The 26,373-nt window shown below is 40.9% G+C and overlaps 1 protein-coding gene across 4 annotated transcripts in view; it reads left to right on the forward strand.

The window, feature by feature from the left end:
- The first annotated feature begins 8,358 nt into the window (after nucleotides 1-8,358).
- Nucleotides 8,359-26,373, forward strand: part of EPHA7 (EPH receptor A7) — a 163,226-nt gene continuing 145,211 nt past the window's right edge. For all 4 annotated transcript variants that reach the window (XM_067530031.1, XM_067530033.1, XM_067530032.1 and 1 more), the window contains exons 1-3: nucleotides 8,359-8,584; nucleotides 13,233-13,297; nucleotides 17,853-18,522. In XM_067530031.1, the coding sequence (XP_067386132.1) occupies nucleotides 8,488-8,584; nucleotides 13,233-13,297; nucleotides 17,853-18,522 (832 nt within the window). In that variant the 5' untranslated portion in view covers nucleotides 8,359-8,487. The remainder of the gene's footprint in view (nucleotides 8,585-13,232; nucleotides 13,298-17,852; nucleotides 18,523-26,373) is intronic.

Raw genomic sequence — 26,373 nt, forward strand, 5'->3', positions numbered from 1 at the left:
GAGGAAAAAGTGAGTGATGAGAGGCAGAGGAGAAAATTGGCTGTGGGTATGCCAGGTTTATACATATTAGGTAAGCTATAAAAATTAATTCTCATGCTTCAGTGAATCAATGTAGTAAGGGCTGGCCCATTGTTGTGGAACATGTGAGAGCAAATGATCTTGAAGGAGGAACAGGTAAGTGGAGTTAGTGTCTTGGCAGGGAGCAGGTGCAGATTCAGTGGACAGACTGGGATGCTGGCTGAAAAACGGGATGACATTTTTGCTAAAAAATTGTCCCTGTTTGTGATTTAAAGTTTTGACTAAAAAAAAAAAAAAAAAAAAAAAATTCAAATTTTGAAGTGTTTCAACCATTTCTAGTCAAGATCTGCTATCAGGGCAGAAGCAACCACTGAAGAAACCATTTGGACTACAATAGCCAAGTATACACCAACTCATTCACAGCCCCCCAACCTATCTCCCCAAACATATGCATTGATTAACCTCCTCCCTAATGTTCAAGCAGTGGAAGAAACAGACTACCATCACACAAATTCATCAACCTTCCCCAACACACATAACCCCTTCCCAAGCACAAGTATTCGTGAACAGCACAAACACTTAGTAACCTCCACACATAAATGTACATCATGAACCCTACACACCAAATCAACCCCTCTTTTCACCAACACACAGATGATTCCTCACACACCCATTCAGACCACATCACCAGTATCCCCATACACCACTGTCTCTTCCAAACTTAGGGAGCACAGCAGTGGAGCTCCTGCTACCCGTTTCTGCTCTCTTCCTCACCTAAGTAAATATAGGGTTTCTGCTACTTGGATCTTCATATTATTCATCACAGAAGGCATTAAAGAATATTTTCTCTCCCCGGCCCACTAAGGGTCCATAGGAACTGGAGGAGATTGAGGATGCTTGCAAGAAGATGCAGTAAGTGAAGCACAGGGAGTCCTGAGAGAGCCACAGAGGGAAGGATTAAGACACAAACAAGCAATACTGAACCAGAGCAGGAAGTAACTCACCCCAGCTGGAGAGTGCTGCAAGCTGCAGATTGTTGCTAACAATTCTCACTGGGAGGAGGAGACTCAAGGAGAATAGCCCTACACTCCTGTGAAGCAGGCCATTCACCAGGCAAATCTCCAGTAGTATTTGTCAAAGCAGCAGAAGATGCAGTGCACATGGGCGGAAGCCCACCATTAACTAAGAACAGAATTGACTTCCATTCTGATCAGCTGCCCTAAGGCTCACTACTTGAGATAATGATTATAACATGACAAGCAAACATCTTAACCATCTGGAATTTCAGACTCTAAACAATACTGAGGTCAATCATATGCCCATTTCTATGTGTACTTAGCACAAAGTAATGAGGGCCATAAATTGCATTATCACAGGGCTAACAAGAAAATTTGTCTGCTTTGAGAGTGGCATTTTCAAGGACCAATTCTCTGGATGTCTTCACCAGACCCTGGTTTCAAGAGGAATTCTGTGGCATATTGAGATACACTAACAAAATCCTGCAAAGTATGTTGACCCACAGAATGATAGCACATGCTCTAAAGACTCATTCCTGGGTAGGGAAAATGGAGTTTCAAGGCAAACCATGTTCCCGGTTACAGAAGAGGTTGTTTTCTTTATATTTTTGTGATGCTGGCTGGATTAGGGGGGACCATTTATGATATTATTTAACATCAACAAGTCAAAATTTACAATAATTCATATGAGATATGCCATGTCAGGTACCATTAGAAAGGTTATAATTTGCTAAGTGTGATGATATTGTGTGTGTCATATTTGTAATGTAGGTTATAAATATGTAAGACATATCTGTATTTCAACTTGTGCTATGTTTCTGAGTGACACCCCCAGACAGGATGGCTGCAGCACTAGCCTTCTTAATGGCCCATTAAGGGAACTCAAAGGTACAATAAGCCCAGTGAAAGAACTCAGGGGCTACACCTTATGAGTCACCAGGACTTACTCATGTGACCCTGGACTCCATCTTATTTCTATACATTTCTACAAGCAGCAGGGCAAAGGGACATAAAAGGCAGCTGCACCACATCTATATTGTCTTTAGTCTTTACCAACTTCTGGATCAACTCACCTACAACTGAAGCTGTGAAACAAAGGACAGAGACCCATCCAGATCTTGGATGTACACCAGAGGGATTACAAGCCTGCAAACTCCACAATTCTAATGAAAACCTGATACATACAAATAATTTGAAAGTCCATGTACATCTGATTGCTTTAATCCTTTAACATTTCTCTTATAGTTTGTTTCTTTCCTTTTATAATAAACCTTTAGTTTTACTTACTAAAGGATTGGCTGGCATTGTGGTATTTTGGGTTAGATCCAAACTTATATTGATCTGGTAATGGGGCTGATCCTTTGGGGATCAGGAGAACCTTTTTGATAAACAGCATGCAGTTTTAATAACTTTTCTCTTTACCAGACCTAGTCGCTGATTGGGAGCCAGAGACTGAAATGCAGTAAAGAGGGCTGAGTATTTTTTGTTCTAGTTTCTTGATGACAAGTGTGAGGAATCAGAAGCACTATTGATGGATAGTTCGGAAGTCTAACTTAAGCGTTTCCCACCAGTGCTGGGAGAATCTGTTCTCCTTTTGCAGCCTGCCCTAGCCTTGGCATTTTCAGGTGGTTTACCCTAAGCACAGATGGGTCACAATTTTTCCTTTGGGAATAATTTGTAATTTTGTTTTAAAATGTGTTAAACTGAATTACAACATTTGATTAAAAAAAAAATCTTTCCAAAGGATAGAAAATTAAGCTTACCAAATGTAAAAGATAAAATTATATTAAAATCTCAAAAAGCAACATGGTAAGCAAAAACTATATGCACACTTAACACACATACTCTCTGCAATTCCTTATTAGTGTCTCCCATAACTGGTGGAATATGCACTATGTTCAAAAGAAATTCAGATCTTCCCAGGGCTCCTAAGCCCTCCAGGCTGAATCTAGAGGCAGGATGCTCCACGTCCAGTGGTTAAGGCTCTAGCCTAGAAGTTGGGAGACTTGGGTTTAAGTCTCTTCACCATAGGCTGTCTGATCTTGAGCTTGATCATTTAGCGTCTCTCTGCTTCCATTTTTCATCCATAAAATGGGAATAATAGTACTTCCCTCTCTCACATGGGTGTTGTGGGGATAAATACTTTAAAGACTGTGAGGCACTCAGATGCTATGGTAATGGGGTCATGTAAGTATCTGTAATAGATATACACGAGCCTTTTTTTCTCCTTAAGTCTCTCACAGTCATGACCACTGTTGCAGTTGCATCAGTGGCAGCAATGAGTGGGACAGCTAGTATAGACAGGATTCTAGCTGGCTGCTTGCATTTTATCCACTCTGTCATATAGCTCTGCTTGGAGCTGCAACAGGGATAGCACTTGTGGGAAATCGTTGGGGTGTGTGGGGAAGTATAGCATAGACCAGGCTTTGTAGCCTTCCCACTCATCAAATGTTGGGGTTGGTCCTGCTTTGAGCAGGGGGTTGGACTAGATGACCTCCTGAGGTCCCTTCCAACCCTAATCTTCTATGGTTCTAAATGTATTTTCAAATGTTTTAAAGGATAACATGCCACATCAGCTCCTCGCTGCTATTGGTGATCAGTGGTTTTTTAAGCACTGCCAGGAGCATCCATATAAAAATTATATATGGAAGCACTGGGCTCTACATACATATTTAGGACAGAGTGTCTCTGAAACCAGGTAAGTGAAAATTTGACACAACACTATGTCTATAGCATTTTGAGATACTCTCTAGCGAGTTCTACAGTCTGAAGCTTTTATAGGGTTATTTTCAATTGGTGTTAAAATAGTTATAAAAGTACATCTGCAAAACGTACCAAAAAATCAAGACTTTTTTTTGTATGAACTTTCTTTTCAAATCAGCCACCCCAATTCACTCTTTGTGAACTAACAATACTGATTTTTTTTTTAATGGAACAATTTTGACTTGTAAAACCTGCAAAAGGATCTGAAATTGAGATAAGGAAATTTATTTCTGGATTAGATTTGGTATGCTAAGTGCTACTGAATTTTGAAAGCTAAATGTTAAGGATTTATCTTGTTCATATATGGTACTTACATTTTACATTTTAGCTAAGATATGTTTTCTGTATATGGTGCAAAAATTCTGCCAGTATAAATAAACGCAAAATGTAAATAGTTTTTTGCATAGAGAAAAGGTTATTTGGATTTGGACTGAAATCACAAATAGCGGAACTCTGTTTTCTACCATTTGTGTTAATTGAGACTGATTTCTACTCTTATTCACTCTTTTAAAACAGCTCAAATATGACTTCCCTTGAAACTGGTTTTGTGGGTAGGGTCTTGTGTGAATAAGCTGGTATTCAAAATCATTTTCATAAACTGTGCCTGAGGCTATTCTTGAACATCTTTGTGACTACAGTTTTGAACTTGGTTTAGCTCTGTAAACAATAGCAAACAAAGCATGTTCAAAATCTGCTGAGAAGAGAGCTGTGCGTGAACTGAATTTTGAAACTATTTGCAAATACGGTTCTTTAGTGTAATCCTGTACAACTTCAGAATCTGGCCCTTTTTTTCTACATAGGTCCTTTACTAATTCATACTAAACTATATGACGAATGTACTAGGGGACTAATTTATTGAACAGTGGTCCAAATTCTGCTGTCAGTACACTGTGGTCAATCATTGTAACTCAGTCAGTATAAACAAAAGTACTCCAGATTCACACTAGTTTAACTGAGAGCAGAATTTGGCCTACTAAGTGTAAAATTTTCAATCATCAAAAAGAATTATCTTAAAACAAACCCCAACCTTTGATTTCATTGTTGTAGTTAACCATTTAATTTGATGGTGCTTGAGTCGTAACATACTAAGTTGAATGGAATTTCCAGTTGCTTTTTTCTCAGGGATTTGTATGTGAAAATTGATGGTTATAGTCCGTTCCACTCAGGTATTTCAGTTTACTTGTAAATAATATTTCTTCTTTTGTAATCTGTTCTTGGCCACAGAAGGTAAATAGCAACCACTCAGCAGGATGGAAGACAGTAATTTGGTACCTTCTTATGGAATAAAAAAAAGTATTAAGAAGCAGAGGAGAAGGAAAAATCAAATTAATTGAAAAGGATTTCAACTTCTGTGCACATATCATAAAGATTCCTTATGGTAGAATCTGAATTAATTAGAGGCATTGTTATCTTTACTATCTATATGACCATAGAAGGGAGTAAGAACAACAGGAGAGCTTGAAGATGTTTTATTATTGTATTTTAAAGATGCTTCATATTAACTGGGAATAAATCCACTACTGTCTGTAGGATGCAGCAGGTACCTAAAATGTGTAAAGGATTTTGCAAAACTGCCAGCGTTAGCCCAATTTCTGATGGTCAGGCAGGCAGATCACTTTGAAAATTGTGCTTATCAGAAAAAAATAGATATTTTTAAACATACAGTAATTTTTTTGGAGGAAGAGTATACACACACACACATAGTTTGGGTTGCCAAATTTTGAAGAATTTAATGTGTTCAAATAATTGACATAACATAACATACATAAAATATAGCATAGAAAATAATATTTTTGTATAATGCAGGTGATAACAAAAAATAAGTTTGTTTTGTTTTCTTATATCAAGGATAGCTATATGTCTCTTTATCATCCTATTCCTTAGCTTACCTCTAAAAAAGCTTTACGTTTTCTATTCTTAGCCAACCCTAGTCCCAACTGCAATTCATATATTGCTCTTTTCTTTTCACAAATGCTGTATGGTGAAAATCATTATTATGACTCACTTTGTGATCCTGAATTAAAATGTTACCACTCACTACAGTTCTATGAGGAAACTATAGAAGACTAGCTGGATTAGGGACTTTTCCCATCTGCCTTTATTACAGTTATAGTGTGTGACGTTTTGATGCTATAGGAAAACCAAATTTACCTGTGAAAACCTGCACGGAAATCACAAAATACATATACATATGGATTTAAAATAAAATAGCCCATTAAAAAAGTACAAGCAAACTCATTGTTTCTCTCTCTTTCTCTGTATGTGTAAGTGTGAGAGAGACAGCAAGAGAATAACAGCCCCAGAAAGCATATGTCACCATACTAATAACAGTATCTACAATAGCTAAAAATGCTATGTTCAAGAATTTCATGAAAACTTATTCATACTCTCACCAGTGAGTATTAGTTATTCAGTAGATGAAAAGAATACAGTACATTTACATGCTACCTCCGTGTCATTCTCAGAAGTAATGATGAGACCACTGGGAAAGTGTTGAAATCCTGAAGGATCTATTCCATTTTGGAGGTTGTTTATCAGACAATGCTGCATATATGATTTTTTTAAATTCTAATTTTGTTTTATCTACTCCAGGATTCTATAAACAACTTCCCACATTTTAAATTTGTATTTATAACATGCCATTTTCAGCACCAGTGTCTCCATTTATATAAGGATTGTTTCAGATTCTAATATAATCTTGGCATTCAATTGCAATTACATTCCCTGTGTTCTTTGATATAATCAGTTATTCAATTTATACCTTCTTTATATCCTTTAAAAGAACACAGCCAAGATGGTTTTTATATAATTATATAAAAACATTGAATGTAATATCAAATAAATCTGTGGAATGTATATATTATAAAATAATAAATACCAAGCCAAAAAATTAAGAGAAGGAGCAAGGAAATGAAAAGAAAGGGGAAGTTAATGTAACTGTTATGTTATGGGGTCCTGCTGTAAACTCATCTGAAGAGTAAAGACTTCACATTCCTTCACAGCACAACTGGCAATTGTTGATAAAATTAGGTTGTGTATTCCATTCAGACAAAGGCCATCCACCATAGCATCATCATTATAGCACTTCTATTCCCCACTCCATTTCCACCTACCTCTCCGTTTTTCTCATTTTAAAGCTTCATTTCTGGAACAGGAACTTTTGTTTGCTTCACCAATTAAAAAGAAAGATATAGATAATATATGTTAAAGGGGAGGAAGGTGTATCCTCTGCTGGAAAAGTATTCTTTGACTCAGTGGGGGTGAACTTTTACAAAGAGAGATTTGGCTAGTTTCTCTCTGTCTTTCTTTCTTTTTCTTATTATCTCATTGTTATCTGATTACCCCTCGTTTTGGATTACACTCGATAGGGGAAAAACGTCTAATAACAACCAGATTTATTTTGTCATTATAACTGGTCTCTTCATAGTTTTGGGAGAGTAGGGAAATGAAATGTCAGTGTTACGTCTAGAGTAATTTTTAATTTTTTTTAAACAGACTTGTTTTAAGAAATGAAACACAAAACTGACAAAAGTGCTAAATTTCAGTAGCAAAGGGTTTATTTGCTTTGTGTTACGGGTGGCATCAGAGAGATAGGAAAATATTGTGAAAGATTCTTGCGGAGGACAGAGCAATAAGAAAAACCATCAAGCCGGAATATTCTGATGAGTGGTTTCGACTTGTACGGATTTTTCTCAACAAACCTTCGCTTCATCTTTGGCGATGCTCATCCTGGCACGGACGCTGCGATCGAAAGGGTTTTTAAAATGATCACGCTGTCTGGGGGTTTCCTTTCTTTTCCCGTTTCCTTGGTCAGCTCGTGTGTAAAACTCTTGCAAACAGGCGGTTTCCCTGTGATCACTAAAACACACTGCGTTCCTCACCCGCTCCGAGCGGTCGTGGGGAACTAATTTGGAGGTGGTGGTGAGTGAAGGGAAGAATGACCCGGGAACGATCATTAAAGTTAGCAGGCAAGGGAGGGTCTAAGAGTCAGTACCCTGAGAGTGAATCACTTGATTTAGAGGAACGACGAGAATCAGCGTCTCCTAACAGATCGGTGATTGTGCATCCACTCTCCTTTACGCTGTCCTGAGAGATCGTGGGGTTTTTTAACCCCACTACTGTTGTCTTTTGGTTTATTGCAATCCCCGGCAGTAAGAGCCTGCCTGGAGCGCTGCTCCCCGTCCTCCCATGTGCCCACTCCACACTCCCATCCCTGCCCGGCTACACGCTCAACCTGCGGGGACTTCGGCGCCAGCAGCAACCTGACACCTTTCCCCGCTCATTGGACAGCGCCGCCGGCCCCGCCTCCGCTGCCGGGGCGATTCGTTCTCCAGCTCAGCCTCCCAGGTTGAGCTTGCGGCTCCTCTTAGGCCGGCTGCGCCTGCCAGTCACTTTGAGGGACGGGCCACTCTCCTGGCTCCGGTCCCGCCCCTTCGCCCCCCCCATTGATATTATTGGAGTGTGGCGCTAGCGGCCGGGCTGCAGTCGGAGACTCGCAGGCAGCAAATACGGTGCGGAAACGAATAGGCAAGAGAAGGCAGCTGGGGGAGAGAGAGAGAGAGCTCGAGCTCCATGCAAAGGCAAAATCACACACATAGCAGAACAAGCCCGCTAATACCCACCAAGCGGCGGCAGCAGCAGCCGCCGCCGCCGCCGTCCAGTAAATATACAAAGATCCTGCTCTTGCATCATGGTTTTGCAAACTAGGCTCCCTTCTTGGATTATGTTATGCTCCATCTGGCTGTTTCGCTTTGCACACACGGGGGAGGCACAGGCTGCAAAAGAAGGTAAGGGTGATGCCGAAAACAAAGTTTGGGGCTTATTTGGGTTCCCCCCCCTCGCACACACATTGCAATGTTTTAATGGAGGTCGGGTCTGTTACAAACTGCATCAAGCCCCCCCTTGTTACACAGCTTCTTGTTGCGGTGGGGGAGAGGCATCCACCACGGGCATTGCGTGTGTGCGCGCGTGCGATCGGAACAAACTGCATTTCGTGTAAGGAATTGGCTTTGTAAGGCATGGCACTTGCTGCAAAGACATGGCTTGATGGACGAGCTGATATGTTGGGGGCGGGGGTCAATGCAGGGGATACTGTCTATTGCATCGGTAGTAGTATTAGTAGTGCTAGTAAGGTGAGGAGAAGAATCCCCCTTCTCCCCGGGTGGAAGCTACTGTGGATTATAAGGGGCACGCAATCCGAGTACTACAGCCAGGGCTGCAGCGGAGTTTCAAGACTCTGGACGCTTCCCAAAGGGGTTGGGGGACTTTTCTGTTACTCCCCCAGGTAATAATCAGCGAGCTAATAAAGTCCACTTCTCCGTTTCCTGCTGATGCGGGCCTGCAGGTCTCCGGAGCCCCGGGGACTGACACTGAGCGGAAAAATGTGGCCTCGATCCTGTTGGGGGTACAGTTAAATGTATCCTACGGATCTAAAGGAGGTCACGTACCCGTATTATATGTGTGTGTGTCTTTATACATTGTACATTATCTAGCTATCTGTAGGCATCTCTGACTACATGTATATAGCTAGAGATTTTTGCTCCATCTGGGTATCATAAAAAGGGCTTCATAAATCCCATCAATCCAACATTCATAAATATTTGTACATAAAATAAGCAAACAAGCGCGTAGTATTTCTAATTGTAAGAGAGAACAGGCGGTTTTCTGCCAGAGATTAACCTATACATTCAGAAAGTCAGTTTGGGAATTTCTTTTCGTGGGGGCGGGGGATCTAACACTCAGATCTTTTGATTCGGATAGTGTGATATCAGTTTCCAGCATTGGGAAGAGAGGGTTTGGGGTTTGGGTTTGTTTTTTCTCTTTTTCTCCCAAATATGTCAGTATTTTTCTTTGGCACTAGGTAAAGCACCTTTCTGAGCCTGTAGCTGGAGCTTTAAATATAACTCTTTCTCAATTAAGATGTTCTTTGTCCCTAATAGAAAGGCGGGCGGGGGGCAGGGGGGGACTTCAAAGGGCCTCCTTAGTGGGCTGCATCGCGAAAGTTTAGCTGACGAGACTTAAAAATGGAATAATAAACTAACTCCTGGAAGGGCGAGAGAGGCTGAATGGGGTGATGAGCGGGAGCGAAGTGCAGACACAAGAGGGGAGAGCTGGGCTTAGAAGCTGCCGGCTTTGAGCAGGGCAGGCTGCATGGAGAGAGCGCCTGGGGCTGTGACAGGGAGTCCGCTCTCCAGGACAGAGTCCCACCTACACCCTGAGTTTGTGTTTCTGCAGCTAGGGCAGTTCGTGGACTGTGTCTAGGCTGAGCTGGCAGGAGGAGGGGTGGGGGAGCAGCAGGCAGGGATTTCAGATCCTGTAGCTGTTAACCTCCTGCAGGCCCGGAAAACTCCTGCGCGGAGTAATTGTCGTTTCCCCTGCCTCTCACCTCCGGGGTCTCTGAATTGGTGGTGAGAGAATCCAGCCTTCCTTGTGCAGACACCCCACCTTCTCCGTCAGAAACTAACAAGGCACAGGGGCGATGGGCAGAGCCCAGACAGTCCCAAAGTTTTCCCCGCAGGAGCTGGGTAAACAGGAGCCCCGCGGGGGAGAGAAGGAGATGGGGGGATCTAGGGAGATGGGCGTTTGGAGGAGCAGAGGTTACCCGGCCAGGCTGGGTCTGAAAAAGTTTAGAAAAAAGGGATCGGGTTGGTTTTAAAGGAGCCCGATCCGGAGTTTGGAGTGAAGTCGAACTCGGTGCCGGTGTTAGGGTGCGCGGTGGTTTACACGGGGCAATGAGTTCGGCTCCCTTCCAGCCCTGAAAGGCATTGATTGAAATCGCAGCGGCGTGGCTCGGAGATTATACACGGGTTAAACATCATGCTTGACCCAGCTCCCTCCTGCCTCCCGTAGGCTGAGGCTGCTTCAGCCCAAGAATACGTGGGGTGAGATCCAGCCGGGGGAGCTTTTGTCATTGACTTGGGGGCGATTGCACTCGTGAGCTGGGCACCGAGATGCGCCGGCAGCGCGGACTGGCGGCGTTTGAATCCCAGTCCCGAAGTGAGGGGCCCGGCGGTGGTTCAGGGGGAGATCTCAGAGTTAGCTCTCCGAAGAACACACGTGGGTCGGGGCTGTCTGCAAACAGCGCGTCCCTCTGGGTGGGTGTAGGGCCCCCGGGGAGTCCCAAGTTCGGGGAGCGCATGGGGCTGAATGATCCAGGCCGAAAAGGGCAGATTAAAACCTCCCATTGACTCCCCCGGCAACTTTTCAGTCTCTCTTCCAGCGTTGCCTGGGGTCCGCTGTAGCGCAGTGAACCAGACAGACTTTACTCTCTTTAAAACCGGGAAGCGCTTCTAGTCAGTTTCTGCAACGCCAGGTTCCGAAGCTCAGCTCCTGCTCCCTTTGAGCGCTGCATAGAAGAACTTCAGGGCTGCCTTGTGAAGTAGGTGGAGAGTGTTTCCCACCTCTTGGGGAAAGTGTCTTTATCTCAGAAACAGGACATGTGGGATCTAGACTGCGTCTGTGTAATAAAAAAAGGCTGTCACCCACATAAGCTTTGAAAACTGAGCCAGCCCTACGAAATTAGCATTTCATATAGCATTTTACATATTCAAGGTATTGTACAAACGTCTGACTTGGAAAGCTATTTCCCAATAACTTTTAGTGCAGTGAGGAGTATAACATATGATTATGTAAAGGTCATTTGTGTGGCACTGTCTTTGCATACTGCTTTTTTATGAGGAATTACTGCCAGGTTTCAAAATGGTGTGACCAACGACTATTGATTGCATGGGCATGGTAATGAAAGGGTTAAACTTGCACCGTCCCTAAACTTTTAGCTTATCAGCATTGTCCTTGATTAGCAAGTCAACCCACACCATCAACTCTTCTTTAGGTAGTATTACTAGTGAAAGCCCTTTAGATAGCGAGATTGATTAATTAATTAAGAAATTAATTTATGCAAAGAGAATAGCAGATTTAATTGACTAGCTCAAATTTAAGTTGACTACAGAAATGGACGTTACAGTTTTATCTTCAATGTGTTTTAGCCATTACTCTTTCAGCATGAACCTTTATGTAAAAAAAAAAAAAAAGTGGTATGATCCTTTGTTTTAAAAAGTTTTATTATAAATTAAGACATAGGCTCTAAACCAAGGTATTGCTCTACCTAATAAAGAGTTAATTATACTGAAATCAAGTTTAAGAATTAAAACAAACGTTAAAATACATGTGCAACCTTTTACATTAGTATTGGTAGAGATGTAATTTTTTTTTCTAATTAAAATAACATATAATGTGGTTATTTGAAATTGAAATGTGCTTCTCTTTTGTTAAAAAAAGGAGTAATTATTTGTTAAACAGTGAATATGACTTTTTTGTTCCAAAATGTAGCATATATAGACAGTTATAACATCAGAATTTATCTCTTTCCAGTTTACAAGATTATTTTTTAAAATGCAATTTAACAAGTTATTTCATTTAGTTGTTTAAAAATGTCAAGGTTAACTAACATAAGTGCTATTTAGAAATTTTGTAAAAACATATGAAATAATATTTTTGAGGTTTATGACTATAGTTAAATATAATCTCATACTCATAGTCGATAAAATATCAATATGATTTCCTCCATATGTAATAAAGTGGACATTATATATATTTTGATTTAATGATTTGTTTATTGGACTAAGATTGAGAAGTCTGCATTAAACACTTTTATCACCAAGTAACATCTAATTAACAGCCCTGTGTATTAGAACTTCTCGTAGAAGTTCCATTGAATATGCATACACATATGAAAATATTTATTTAATAACACGTTGCACAATAATTAATTCTAATATGTGCACTGAGTAATTTGAAAATGCTACATAAGTACAAAGCCTTATTTTGTGGACCCTTATTTGTCATATATTGACTTTTAAAATTAATAGTCTAATAAATATCAAGGGACTATCTAGCCTTGCAAAATACCATTGACTTCATAGTGGGGATCCAAGCAGGATGTAGTGTCCAACAGTGTCCAAATCAATCTCATCAAATGTTGAAATATTGCTGAATTCCTTTTTTTTTTTTAAATCCTAATTTTAGTGAGAAATCCATGGTAAATATCCTTTGTAACAATGAATGAGGGAAACAGATATTTGTGATTAAACGTTAGAATTTTTATGACAATGAGATACTAAGATGGTAAGTCTAAATATCTAGACAGGCATAGACCAAGATGCATTAAAAAATTAAGATATAAATATTTCTGCTTCATAAAAAAAAGAGAATGTCAGACCTTAAATATATATGAAAAATTTTCTAGTAACAAACATGCATATAGTGAACATACATTCCTTTACATACATACATTATTCCTTTATTAAATAATTAAATGATAAAAAGAAGACTTTATGTAAATTCTTCATGCTGAATTTCATCACAAAGTTTTTTATTTAGTTTTTTAAATTCCTAAGTTCCTTCTTTAACACATAATGGATACTTTTTCTCTTGCAGTAATATTGCTGGACTCTAAAGCACAACAGACAGAGTTGGAGTGGATTTCCTTTCCTCCCAATGGGGTAAGTACTCAAAAAAAACCAAAAATAAAAACCACCAACACTGCTAGGTGTCTCACCTAGACAAAGTTCTAAACATGTTTTAAACAAGCTGGTATTCCCCAAATTTCCCTCAGTAATTGTGGCAAGTGTTTACAGCTCTTAAGTTTCTATTGTGAAAAGAAGAATACCTCAGGTTACAATGTACAAAAGCAAGCTAATTACAAGGAAGAGTCTCTTCTGTAACTCACCTAAACCCCTTTATTAGATTTATGCTCTGTAGAGTAATCCTTTGTGGTGTACAAGAAGGCTTCATGTACTTGTGACACTTGTGACAATATCTTTTTTTCTTCTCTCTTTCTCTTTTTAGAAGCATTGTAGGCTGCAGATATATTTGTATATGGAAACTGCCTGAGAACATATTGCTTGATATTTTCCAAATAGTGATAAGAAATTTATATACAATATATTTGTTGTAATTGAATAGTGCAGTATGAAGTGTTCAGAAATATAAACATCTGTAGTAGAGATGCGTGTAAACGAAAACCCCAATCTGAACATCCCCAAACATTGAGGTGCTTCAAATCTGTCTCTAGATCCAAATTTTGTGGCTTGGGCCTAGCTGTCATTTATATGCTGCAATGCCTTTTTGAACAAATGCATCCCAAGATGCTCTATGAAAACATAGCAACATACAAATACATCATTGCACGAATGATAAGCATAGCACATCCCATGGTAATTGTCATGTTTATAGTCTATTAAAAAGTTATCACATAGCTGTGTCTTCAGCTCTTAATTAGAAATTGTGAAAAAACACACCCCTCATCTCTTGAGGAAGAATATTTCAAGAGAGGAGAGTATTTACATTAGAACTCAATCCTACAAACCTGAAGTCATCTGAGTTGTTCTTACTCTTGGAAGCCATCTCACTGAATTTGTTGGGGCTACTCACGTGAATAAGGGCTTGTGGGATCAGGTCCTTAATCTTCAGCGCATTAAGAAATCTGGAGCCAGAAAAGCGTGACGTGTGCGAGTGGGGATATAAAAGTGTAACAAATCCTTTAAATAAGAAGAATGAAAATCTGAAAGTGTCTTAGTTTAAAAGCAAGATCGTAAAATCAATACAAGCACAAACTGGAAATGAGGCTGAAGACTTGAGAAAGTACGTAATGTGAGCTGAACGCTTAAGATGAATAATAACTTTGGCATTAGCATTGTGCATTGATTGAAGCCTTTTAATAGAGGTGTCTGAAAGATTAGTTAGAAGAGAATTGCAGTAGTCTAGCCTGGAGGTAATAAAAATATGAACTTTGCCAACACATTTGAGGATGAAAGGTGGAACCATAGTTGACTAATATTCTACAAATGGTAAAAAGGTGACTTTGAAAGGTTAGAAATATGGATTCAAAGGAACATCGAGAATCCAAAATAACACCCAAATGGGAGTCAGTGAGGAAGGCTAAAAAGTAGTTTCCTACAAATTAACAAAAATGTACAATTTATTAATGTTTGAAATTAAAAATATAGTACTATTTTGTTATATTCAGCTGCATTTAATTATCCAGCAAAAATATCATGAAAACATGCACAAACACAAGAAAGCACTGTCTCTTAATTGAGAGAAACCAATGCATCATCCATCATGCTAGTTAAATGACAAATTTCAGTGACAAATGTGCTCTCTGGCTCTGAGTGGCATCAAACACATTTTAAATAACTAACAAATTAATGTAATATGGTGTAGGTATGCAATATATATTAGTGGAAGAGAACTTCATATATTTCACTCATATAACAATGGGATAAAGAGCAATAAAGAACGTTAAGTGTCAGAAAAGTAAAATATAGTGTTCAAATCATTCCAAGACGATTTTCTAAGTAGTAGTTTCAAATACGGTAGACAAATACAATTATGCTCGAAAGTATCTTGTGCCTACCATGGGGAGGAAGTTTGAACCGTTTCAGAGGACTGTTTGAGTAGTACAGCTATGACTACTGAAATTTCTCATATAAACCAAAAAAAGAAATGCATGTAAACTCTTCTTGTGATCTTCTCTGTGGTTTTAGAAAGAAGGCTAGAGGATGGATGTTAGCATAAGAGATGATATCTACTAGATTTTTTTTCCCCAGGCAAAGGAGTAATCTGTCTTATTTTACAATTTGGTATTGCTATTCCTGACTGTAATATCTGAGCACCTCCAATTTTAATTAGATTGGTATGGTAGGATCTTAACAAGCATGGAATCTCTGGCTCTTCTTCTGGTTTTTGTTACCCTGCCCAATGCAGAGTTTTATATTTTTATGATTATTTTGGGGTAGGAGAGAGGGAAGAAAGGAATGCAGATGAATGCAGATTTCAGTGGTCTGTATTCTGCTCTTTGGATATGCTAGGGTGGGTGACTCAATTGGCTTCAAAGGTGTTACAGTGTTGTAACTTTGGAATATCTGAGGGCAGGATCTGGATTCTGATGGGAAAACTGCTTACATAGATTTTAAAAAAAATTTCCAAACGAAACTGAGACTGAGAGCAGCAGATTGAAATTTCAGATAGAGTGAAACTCTTATAGTGACCTTAGGCTCTGAGCCCTTTTTGTGAACTGATTTTTGTAGTGCAGTAATGCCAAAAGCCCTGATCCATGGCCCTGTTTGTTCGTTTTTTGTTTTTTTGCTAACATTTTCAATACTAGTCCATGTAGGAGAAAAAAAAATCTTGATAGTTAAAATTTATTAAATGTATAATGAAGATAAGCTTTCTTCCTTTCTAAAAGAGTATTAGGTTTTAATATGTAATCGTTTTGGTTAACTATAGAAGGATTTCATAATATTTTACAGTAAGTATCTAACTGAAATAGTTTGAAATGCATTTGGATATTTACAAGTTCTGTGCATTTCAACACTTACAACCATAATATATCTTGTGGTAATAACTTCCAGCATCAGTTCATCAACGTTTACTTTTCTTGGAGTAGTAGACCAACATTGAAATGATCTCATTTGCTGTCAAGTAGGCTTGTGAAATATTGCATGCTGCATGACTTTTGGTCTGGGAAACCAATGTATGTTAGTGTTTAGGTTTCCTGCCTGTTGACCATTAACAGGCACATTCTGTAGGTGTTTGATCCTGGCAGGTGCTGTGTGCTCTAGCCTAATATTTCTCAACCACCGGCTCCCGTCCCTGAGATCTCCCTGACACAATTTAGGAAGGCAGCAAGCTGGCCCTTGGTATCAAAGAGGTTTGAGAAACACTGCTCTAGCCAATCCAGTAAAGCACATGCTTAATGTTAAGCACATGAGTAGCCCCACTGATGTTGAGCATGTGGTTACGTGTTTTGTTGAAACAGAGCTGAGTGCTTTGAGGGACTGAGCTCTGGTTGGATCTGTTATTGGACAACATTTAACTTATTTAATTCTGTAAAAGATTCCCCTTTTATTTAAGTTGGTAATTTCTGCTATGTATTGAGCACTGCAATACATTTATAAAAGGTGCAAAGGCCAGATTCTGCTCTTAGTTATTTATATCTGTGTAAATCTGGAATAAGGGTCTAACCCTAGTCCAATAGATGTCAGTAGGAGTTCTGACGTTGACTTCAATAGATCTGGGATTTGTTTCCAACTTTGTAAAGGTGATGGAATTATTCTGCATTTACCATTTTAGTGGCTAGATACCATGGTGACTGAGAAATGAAAAAAGAAAGAAAACAGGCCCTGAACTTGTAGATTCCTATTCACATGATTAGCCCTTACTCAAGTGTGTAACCTCATTGATTTCAAATGAAATCCCATTGAGGATTGAGGTAAAATCGTTTTACCATTGATCAATGGGCCTATTCATATCAGTAGGGTTTATAGGATCGGGACTGTAGATCGTAAATGGGAGCTGAACATGGCCATAAATGCATAATACGATAAAACAGCTGTACCTGTCTTTTTCAGGATTTCTTTTTTCTTCATTTTAAGTTTGTTGTTTTCCCTGCAAAATGTGATGATAATAATGGTAATAAATTAAAGCGTAAAAATAATAATTTCACAATGCAGAATACTAGTTATTCATAAAGAGTCAGGTTGCATTGCTTGTGTGCCAAAACGTGTCACTGAGGTTTAGGTGTGCAAGGGCTGTAAGATTAAGGGTTCTCAGTTTCTAAGACTTCTCTGTTGGTTGTAGATTTGTTTCTAGCAGCATGTCATTGACCACCTTCTTCATTCCTTGCTTACCTAACATTCCCATTAATGTAAGAGAATATAGGATTTTGAGCCCAAATTATAATCAGTATTTGAGTATGTGGTGCAGTGCTTTCTAGAACTTGTAATTAACTGTAAAATATGGTAATATGAATAGTATATTTTGAAAGATATTTACATGCTAAAATACATGGAACACAAACTAGAGCACCATTTATATCTGTGTTTTTCTTTGTTTCGAAGACACAAAACATTAGCATTTTAATAATACTCCACTGTTTTTATGAGGCTTCATTGTTTAAAAAGACGAAAGATCAGATCTGTATTAGAGTATTTTTACATATGTACACGCGGTAAAATGCTGTCTTGTATTAATAACTGTTTGTTGTTGTTTTAGTGGGAAGAAATTAGTGGACTGGATGAAAATTACACTCCTATACGAACATACCAGGTATGCCAGGTCATGGAACCTAATCAAAACAACTGGCTTCGGACTAACTGGATTGCAAAAGGCAATGCACAAAGGATTTTTGTAGAACTGAAATTCACTTTGAGGGATTGTAACAGTCTTCCTGGAGTACTGGGGACATGTAAAGAAACTTTTAACTTGTATTATTATGAAACAGACTACGACACTGGCAGGAATATCCGAGAAAATCAGTATGTAAAAATAGACACCATTGCAGCAGATGAAAGCTTTACCCAGGGTGACCTTGGGGAGAGAAAAATGAAACTTAACACAGAGGTGAGAGAGATTGGACCTTTGTCCAAGAAAGGATTTTATCTTGCATTTCAAGATGTAGGTGCCTGCATTGCTTTGGTTTCTGTCAAAGTCTACTACAAGAAATGCTGGTCTATTATTGAGAATTTAGCTATTTTTCCAGATACAGTGACTGGCTCAGAGTTTTCCTCTTTAGTTGAGGTACGAGGAACTTGTGTCAGCAGCGCAGAAGAGGAGGCTGAGAACTCTCCTAGGATGCACTGTAGTGCAGAAGGAGAATGGTTAGTGCCTATTGGAAAGTGTATCTGCAAAGCTGGGTACCAGCAAAAAGGAGACACTTGTGAACGTGAGTAAACCAACACTTCTAATAATCTTCTACAATAGCAGTTGGGTTCTACAGTCACATTTCTACTGTCTTTGTATCAAAATATGTTCTTAGTCCCATACAACTATTTTGAGCATCTGAATCTATACACTTCACACTGGCTAACTTAAATCAATCAGCTCTTTCAGGGATGGAAGTCAACAGTTATATATTGTGTTTTCAAATATAAACTTAACAGGCAATTCATAGCACAGTTAAAACTTTGTGAATGAATTGTATGCAATTAAATACAGTTGCAGAAATTACACTTCACACAGAAATAAGGATGACATTCCCTATAGTTCTTTGTAATGTTACTGAGCAGATCGTGTCTTGCAGAGAAGACCTTACTAACGTTCTTGCATCTGAGCATTATGTAAACTATCTGCTGCTGTTCCATACGTTTTGTGACAGAAAATTATGAGGAAAATAAAACTCATGATATATGGAATTTGTGCTGAAGCATATTTATTAATGTATAGCACATACTCTAAATGAAAACTGAGCTACAGAGTTTTGAATCTGCATTTCATTTTCACTCTTGTGCAAATGCAGTAGATTTGCTTATTTTTAATCTTTCTTTCTAACAGAATATATCAAAATATTGAGTGGCAGAATTTCTCAGTCAATATTTTTCTCCATAAACTTAATTCAGCTAGAATCTTAAAAATAAAACTTTGGGGTTCTTTATGGATTACATTGGGACTAGTAAAATGATCAGCAAATCAGAGACCATAGAGAGCTTTTTATTTTGTCTATTCAGCATCTAGTTCATTTGGTAGTGTTAGGTTACTGGAAAGCAGTTACAGCTTAGGGTAGCACAGAGGATTAACATTTTTGACCTGGCTAGTTAATAAAAATCTCAAAGTAGTTTGCTTTATAAAACCAATCTTTTTAGGTCTTGATTCTGTCATCTGTATTCACATGCTTACTCTGAAAGTAGTGTCCCCACTGACTTAAATAGGGCTACTTGGGTAAGAAGGCAATTCTAAGCATAAGTGTGACAAAATCGAGCTGTTTTGTTTACAGTGAGGTTCTAGGATAGTTGGTACTTTGTCTCGTGAGTAATGGTTTCAAATATATTTTACACAGAAACTGATACACCAGCTTTTCTTGTAACATATGATAGAAGTATATTTGTTTGTTTGTAGTGCTGCAGGAAAAATTATATAAAAATTAAATGTGAAAACGAGAAAACACCAAAAAGTAAAACCATTAAAGGCATTCAAGAATCAAGGGCGTGAAATATACTGACTTACTTTTGGGTTTGTCTAAGCGTAAACCCTGCAGTCAATGAGTTTAATGGGAGTCTTGCCTGTTAAGTGTTGGTAAAGGACTGCAGGATTTGGCTCATATTGAAAGGAAGAAAGAAAAAAGTCTCATCCTGAATCTTTAGTCCTCAGGAAACTCACATAATTGCCTTCGGCAGAAGTTTACAATGGAAGATTTGGTACATAGCTGGAGTGTGTCGAGTTGTCTGGGACCTTTCCAGTACTGCACAAATCTCTTTCAGCATTGTGGGGGGAAAGGGCTGAGAGTTTCTACAGTGTGTAGGGTGATCTCATTAAGAGTTATAATGTGAAAAACTGCCCACGCAAATCAGTTGTGTCTAGAGTCTGTTAAAAATATTAAAATCATTTTGCTCCCATCAAAGCACGTTACGACACTCTCAAAGGTTTTCCCTAGCGATGCTGATTTTTTTTTTAAAGCATCCTAGTTAACTCTCACTTGATGATGTGAATCATGGATAGGTCATTAATATAATACTAATTTTCTTGGCCTTTCAGTCAAGGAGAGAAAGTGCCCAGCCAAAGGGAAAGCAGGGGAAAGGGTGGGGTGAGGGGGAATCAGTGTTTGGTAATTTGAATTCAAGTAAATTGTTTATTAAATAGGCTTCTTAATTTCTAACCATGGTGATGTTGACAAAGGAATTAAATGATGACTTGTACTTGAGTATAGCACTGTGTTCATTGCCCATTTTTGGCCTGCTTCCAGGGCAATTGCTGAGAGAATACGCAACTCTGGAAGCAGTCCAGAGGCACATGTATAGGATTTCTCCTCTTTTCTTTCAGTGATCTTGTTAAGAGTTTGAAAACAAACTCTGGCTCCATATTGAGGCAAGTTAATATGTTGGTGAGGGAGAGAGGGTGGAAGGCAGCCGCTTTCTGAATGAATGTTGTTACCAGCTTGAAGTTAAAATGATCTGGGTGACTCTGTGGCTCTTTCGTAGTTTCAGTCTGTGATACTTGTTAGGATTCTCTGCACTTGAGGGTGTTATTAAGTATGATCAACTATACAGTGACTGATAATACAGCTGACACCCTGGTACGGTCACTGTTTTTTGTGACAGATATTGAAAGAAACTTATCTGAACGTTGACTCTAATGCAAGTGGCTATCTGTTACTGTCAAGCTTTGTAACAGATCAAGCAGAAGCAAGCTGGTACATGCTTCCGTAACCCAAAGCTTTTACGGTCCTTCCTAAGGGCTCAGTGCTCATGGTAGTAAGCATTGCACATAAGACCCTGACTTGATGGGCGAAAAGGATGTGGTTTTTTTTTTCAATCATGGTAGCTCAGTAGAGTTAATTTAACATAATTGAAAACCCTGTTAAGATGCAGGCTAACATGCCGGAAGATGTATTAGTTGCCTGTGTTGTAGACAAGGGAGGATGCTAGGCTACAATATGGACATCTAATACATCTTCAGATGTAGCCGGCATCCTAGCAGGACTTTTCAATCATAGCATGCTAACTCATTTGAGCTATACTGGTTGAAAAAGTCATCCTTTTTGTCCATCAATAAATCCCCTATGAGTAACTATTTGCAGTACTCTAAGAAATAACATGTATCTTTTAATTTTAATTTGGACAAATTTCACTCCCAATATGTTGGCAGAGAATATTGTGTCATGTAAACAAGTACTCTGCAAATAGTAGTAACTGATAGTGCTTATCAGAAAAAATCAAAGATTAAATACTGCACTTGGGCACTAGTTTTCCTTTGTGTTCTATCTGCAGAACCAAATCTTCTAATGTGAATCCATATGTAAATATCCTTATTTTGGAAGTACTGTACATTGAATTATTCTCATTATAAATTTACATTGTCGTAGCACCTAAAGGTGTAAACCAGCTTGGGTCTATATTGTGCTAGGTACTGCACAGACCTATAATAAATGTCTCTGCCCCAAAGAGTTTACAGTCCTAGCTGTGAAGGCAAGACATAACAGCTGGGTGAAATAAAGTTGGAGGAATGGGCAGTAGTAATATGAGCTTCTTATGTCTGACTCTCAGCTTGCCACATGCCTTGCCATTATTCCTTTAGTGTTGACAGTATGCTCAGTGTTGTGTAATACACAAAATAACAATCTTAGCTTTAGAAAGCTTATATTCTAGGGCTCGATCTTGAGAGGCGCTTAGGAAATGGTGAGCCCCTAAAACATCCGCACACATACTGTTTCTGCTACTGTCAAAACTACTGGAAAAGTGAGCATTATATAGGACCCATTCCTGCAGTTCTCACATAGCCTATGACCTGCGCAAAGGGAATTTCACGTTTTTGCCTATGCAAGGACCTCATTTGGGACAATATTTGAATGACTGTAGTTGAGGGGGGAGAGGAGAATTTTTTGTGAAGTGCTAGTATAATCCACATTCCATATGTTTCACATTATTTAAAGAGAAATGATACCCACTTACTTCTGAGCAGCGGTATGATATTCAAGGAGGTAAGAAGTACCGCTCAACAGAAATGAACCAAAAAATGTATATGAAAATTAATTTGGCACCACATCTGAAAATTCAGACGTCTGGAGTAAGCCCAACAAGTACAGTTTGCTGTTCACTGTTTTGTAATACCCTGTGCATTAGAACACAACAGAATACAATTAGCTTATCCAAAAAATGGGAGAAGGTTACAGCTATTTGTGGTTTGCATATCACTGACCTGAAGGGCAGGCTACATGCTTAATTTTTTTAGCAGCATTGTACACACTATGCAGCAACTTGCAACATGTTACAAACTGCTACAGTAACTACTGATTTCTTTTGGGACATGAATTTTGGTGATGGTAAATATGACTTGATAGAGAGGACCAGCCAGCTTGGTATATTATAGCTCACGTATTTGTGATATGGCCATTTAGTTACATTTTCAGGCATATTCCACTTCAGAATAATTTTTCTGATAGTCTGAGTCAATACTGAGCTAATGTCCTAGCTTACTATGGGGGGAGGGGTGATGTCTTTGCTGCTGGAGGAGCCTGCTTCTGAGACTTAAAGATTGGCCAATAAAGATCTCATAGCACTTCTAATATGGGTGCGTTGTATGGACTGCAAATCAATGTAGAATTTGACTCAGGATGTCAACCTCAAGAGTTGTGGCTTTGGCTAAATTGCCGTTTGTGTTAATTATCTCCTGTCTACCTAAATTCTGTGGTGTTTCAGTTTGCCCTGTTCCTCTTCCTTCACAGTACTGAGAAGGTACATACAGAACCAAAACCACCTTCAAGTCCCCTGCTGGATTAAAGCCAGTATGGTTGGATCCTGTTTCCTTCCCAGTACTCCCAGGCACAGAGCTGTATTTGCTGGGGCATTTCAGGGTGGGAAGGAAGTGTGCTTGGGGCACAATGCACTAGCTCTTCTCGTCTGTCTGTGGTGTGAATTCAAGCAAGCTGTAGCTAAGGCAGAACCCAGGGGATCTGTAGCTGGCTCTCTGATGACCTTCCACCTTTCTGCACCCATGTGCAAAAGCTGGATGTGGCAGAGTCTGCCCCATAATTTTTTTCCCTTTTCTAAAGTGTTCTGTAATCTTTTTGTGCACTGTTAATTGCTGGTTTCGTCCCCAGATGTGGCCTTATTTCAGTGGTGGATGCTTGTGTATATACCAGTTTGTGAAGAATTTAGGCAAGGTTTAAAAAATGTGCCTGATACCTACTTGCTGGAGGATGAGAAAGATGGAAGTGGGAGAGGTTCCTACCTATGAAGTACAGGGCTCTAGCCCCACCATCTCTAGCTGCTCAGAAGGGTGCTGGGATGTCCATAGGCTACTTATTCCTGATGCTGCTTAGGGATGCCATGTTTTTAATATTAGTCTCTGGCTAGAAAGTATCTCATAAATTTGAAGCTCAAGCCCTTCTCAAGCTAGAAGGTACAAGGATATTAGGTTTTTCCCTCCCCTTTCCTAGAGCATTCTGGCTGCCATTCATAGAATGGGTGGGTGGGAGAGAGTGTTTTTCTGCCCTTTACTTCTCCCACAGCATCCTGTGTCTCTACTATTCTCCTACATCCTTCCGGTTTATCTGAAGATGGAATAGGTCTTCAGTACTGTCCTGCTTCTCTAACCTTTAGGCTGCTGTGAATAGAAGAGGAAAGGGGGAAGAGGGTTTTTTTTGTTTGTTTTTTGTTTCATCACTTCTCCAGCCTCTTCCCCAGAGCTACAGCGGAAGCACTAGAGCTATGTCTGTCTGCAGACCCAGGATGCTACAGCTGTATCATTTTATATTAATTTCACAGTTGGGTTGTTACATTCTCAATCATAAGGCGTAATCAAATCATTACAATACAAAACAATCATCAAATGCAAACTAGGGCCTACACCTATGAATAGTTACCCTTCCTGTCTAATAAAGTAGGTTCTTCTTTGAGTGATTGCTCACGTCCATTCCACTATAGGTGAGTGCACGCCACCATGCACAGTGCCTGGAACTTTTTTCCCCTTAGCAGATCCCGTAGGGCCAGCTCCGGCACCCCCTGGAGCCCTGCGCACATGCTGTGGTATATGTGGCGCTGCCAGCCCTATGCCTCCTGAGTTCCTTCTTTCCGCCTGTGACGGTTGCTGGAACTAGCCTTGCTCTTCGCAACTACCATTCCCCATTGTTTGAACTTTGTTCTTTGTTCGTTTATACCTTAGTTAAGTAGTTGTTAAGTAGTGTTAGTTTAGATAGATTAGAAGCTCGGAGGGGCTTAGGGTGGCCGGGCCATGCCCGGGACACCTGGCTCTAAGCTGTGTGCCTCCTGCAGGAAGGCTTTCCCGCTCAGCGACCCCCACGACCACTGCCTTAGGTGCTTGGGGGAAGAGCACAGAAAAGAAAAGTGTAAAATTTGCAGGGCTTTTAAACCGAGGACTCAAAAGGACCGAGATATTCGGTTAAAAGCCATTCTTATGGAGGCAGTGCTCTGCCCGGCCTCCAAACTGACCTGATCCACCTCAGCACCAAGCGTGACTTCGGTGCAGAGCGCACCTCCAGCACCGACATCAACCAGGCGCCAAGAGGCATCCCCGGCGCCGAAAAAGAAAAAGCGGTGCACGGAGTGCGGACACTCCCCTGTGCCGCCGGTAAGGTCAGGATTGAGTGCGGAGATGCACCAGCCACAGCCCGTTGAGTCCCCTCCAGTGCCTGGATCCCCGAGCAGGGAGCCTTCCCCAACTCCTGGGAGTGGGGGAGTGCCCCTGCCGACGCCATCGACACTGGAGGCTTTTCAGGCGGCAAGAGCCCTGCTGGCCTTGCCTACGCCACCTCCGCCCCCCCCCCTTCCACCGAGGGAGAAGGGGCTGGTGTCCTGGGGAGACCCATGTTGGGTCCCCCAAAAGGTGGTGAAGACCCCCGGCAAGGGTGGAAAGGTCTCCTGACAGATGGCCATTGAGGGTAGAGCAAGGATATTCCCCTAACAGTTGCTCCAAGTCCATCTCATCAAGCCGGTTCTCCTCTCAGCACTGAAGTCAGTTCCTGACACCGGAGGCAGCGAAAAAAAGGTGGCACCACTTGAGGCCTGCCGTGCGACACGGGGACGGTTCTAGTTCCCAATCCCCGGTACCGAGGAGGTCGCCCGCAACTAGGCGGCGCAGGACCCGGTCGCTATCACGGAGCACGGCACCAAAGAGTTTGTCTGCACTGACGTGGCGCAGAACCCGGTTGCCCTCAAGGTAGCGCAGGTCAATGGAGGGGTTCAGCACCACGAAGCTCCCGGCAGCACCATTCCTGTTCCCCTAAGGGCAAATGGCACTGAAAGTCGTTGGTGCAGAGACAGCGCTCGACGACATCAAGCTCTTCGGAGCGCACCTCCCCTCGCCGGCACCGATCGCAGAAGTGGTCCTCGTCATCCTCCACGTCGGAGGCGTTGAGAGAACGGTCCCTGGCACAGAGCAGCACCAAGGGCCAGAGGCAGGTTCAGCACCACCGTTCCAGTGACTCGGGGTCCTGAAAGAGCAGCGGGGGGGGGACACTGGTAGAACCAGCCGACGTCCCCACAAGACATCTCAGCTGGTGCTGCAGCCAGCCCCTGGTTGGCCACAAGGTCACTGGCAGCAGCAATGGCCCTATTGGGGCCCATGGGGCATCCAGATGGGACCGGGACCACAATCTATTCCATCATCGGGGGTCCAGTCTGCGCCTCCTGCACTGGACAAAGCCCATAAGAACCATTCCTCGGACGAGGAATCGGACTCAGGGGAGGGACCCTCCACGGGTGCCCCCGGTCGTCAGGGGGGGAACAGCCAAAGATCGCAGCTTGGCAGTCCTCCTCCTCCTCCCCGGATGAGGCAACCTCCAGGGACCACATGGTGCTGCTGAGAGATTTCAGGGCGCACCAGGAGCTGCTTAAGAGAGTGGCCTCTAACTTACGGTTGGAGGTCAAAGAGCTAGTGGAGGACGAGGATACCCTCTTCAATGTGCTGGGGATGGAGGCCCCAGCAAGGGTGGCTCTACCCATCCATGACAGGCCTTAAAATTGCCAATGCCCTGTGGCAAACCCTCGCCTCGGTCGCCCATACATCGAAGGGGGCTGAGAAAAACTACTATATCCCGGCCGAGGGGTTCGAGTTTCTGTTCACC

The sequence above is a fragment of the Emydura macquarii genome, unplaced genomic scaffold, assembly GCF_026122565.2.
Source record: "Emydura macquarii macquarii isolate MOO-44397 ecotype Brisbane River unplaced genomic scaffold, CSIRO-AGI_Emac_v2 contig_3019, whole genome shotgun sequence".
Lineage (NCBI taxonomy): Eukaryota > Metazoa > Chordata > Testudines > Chelidae > Emydura > Emydura macquarii.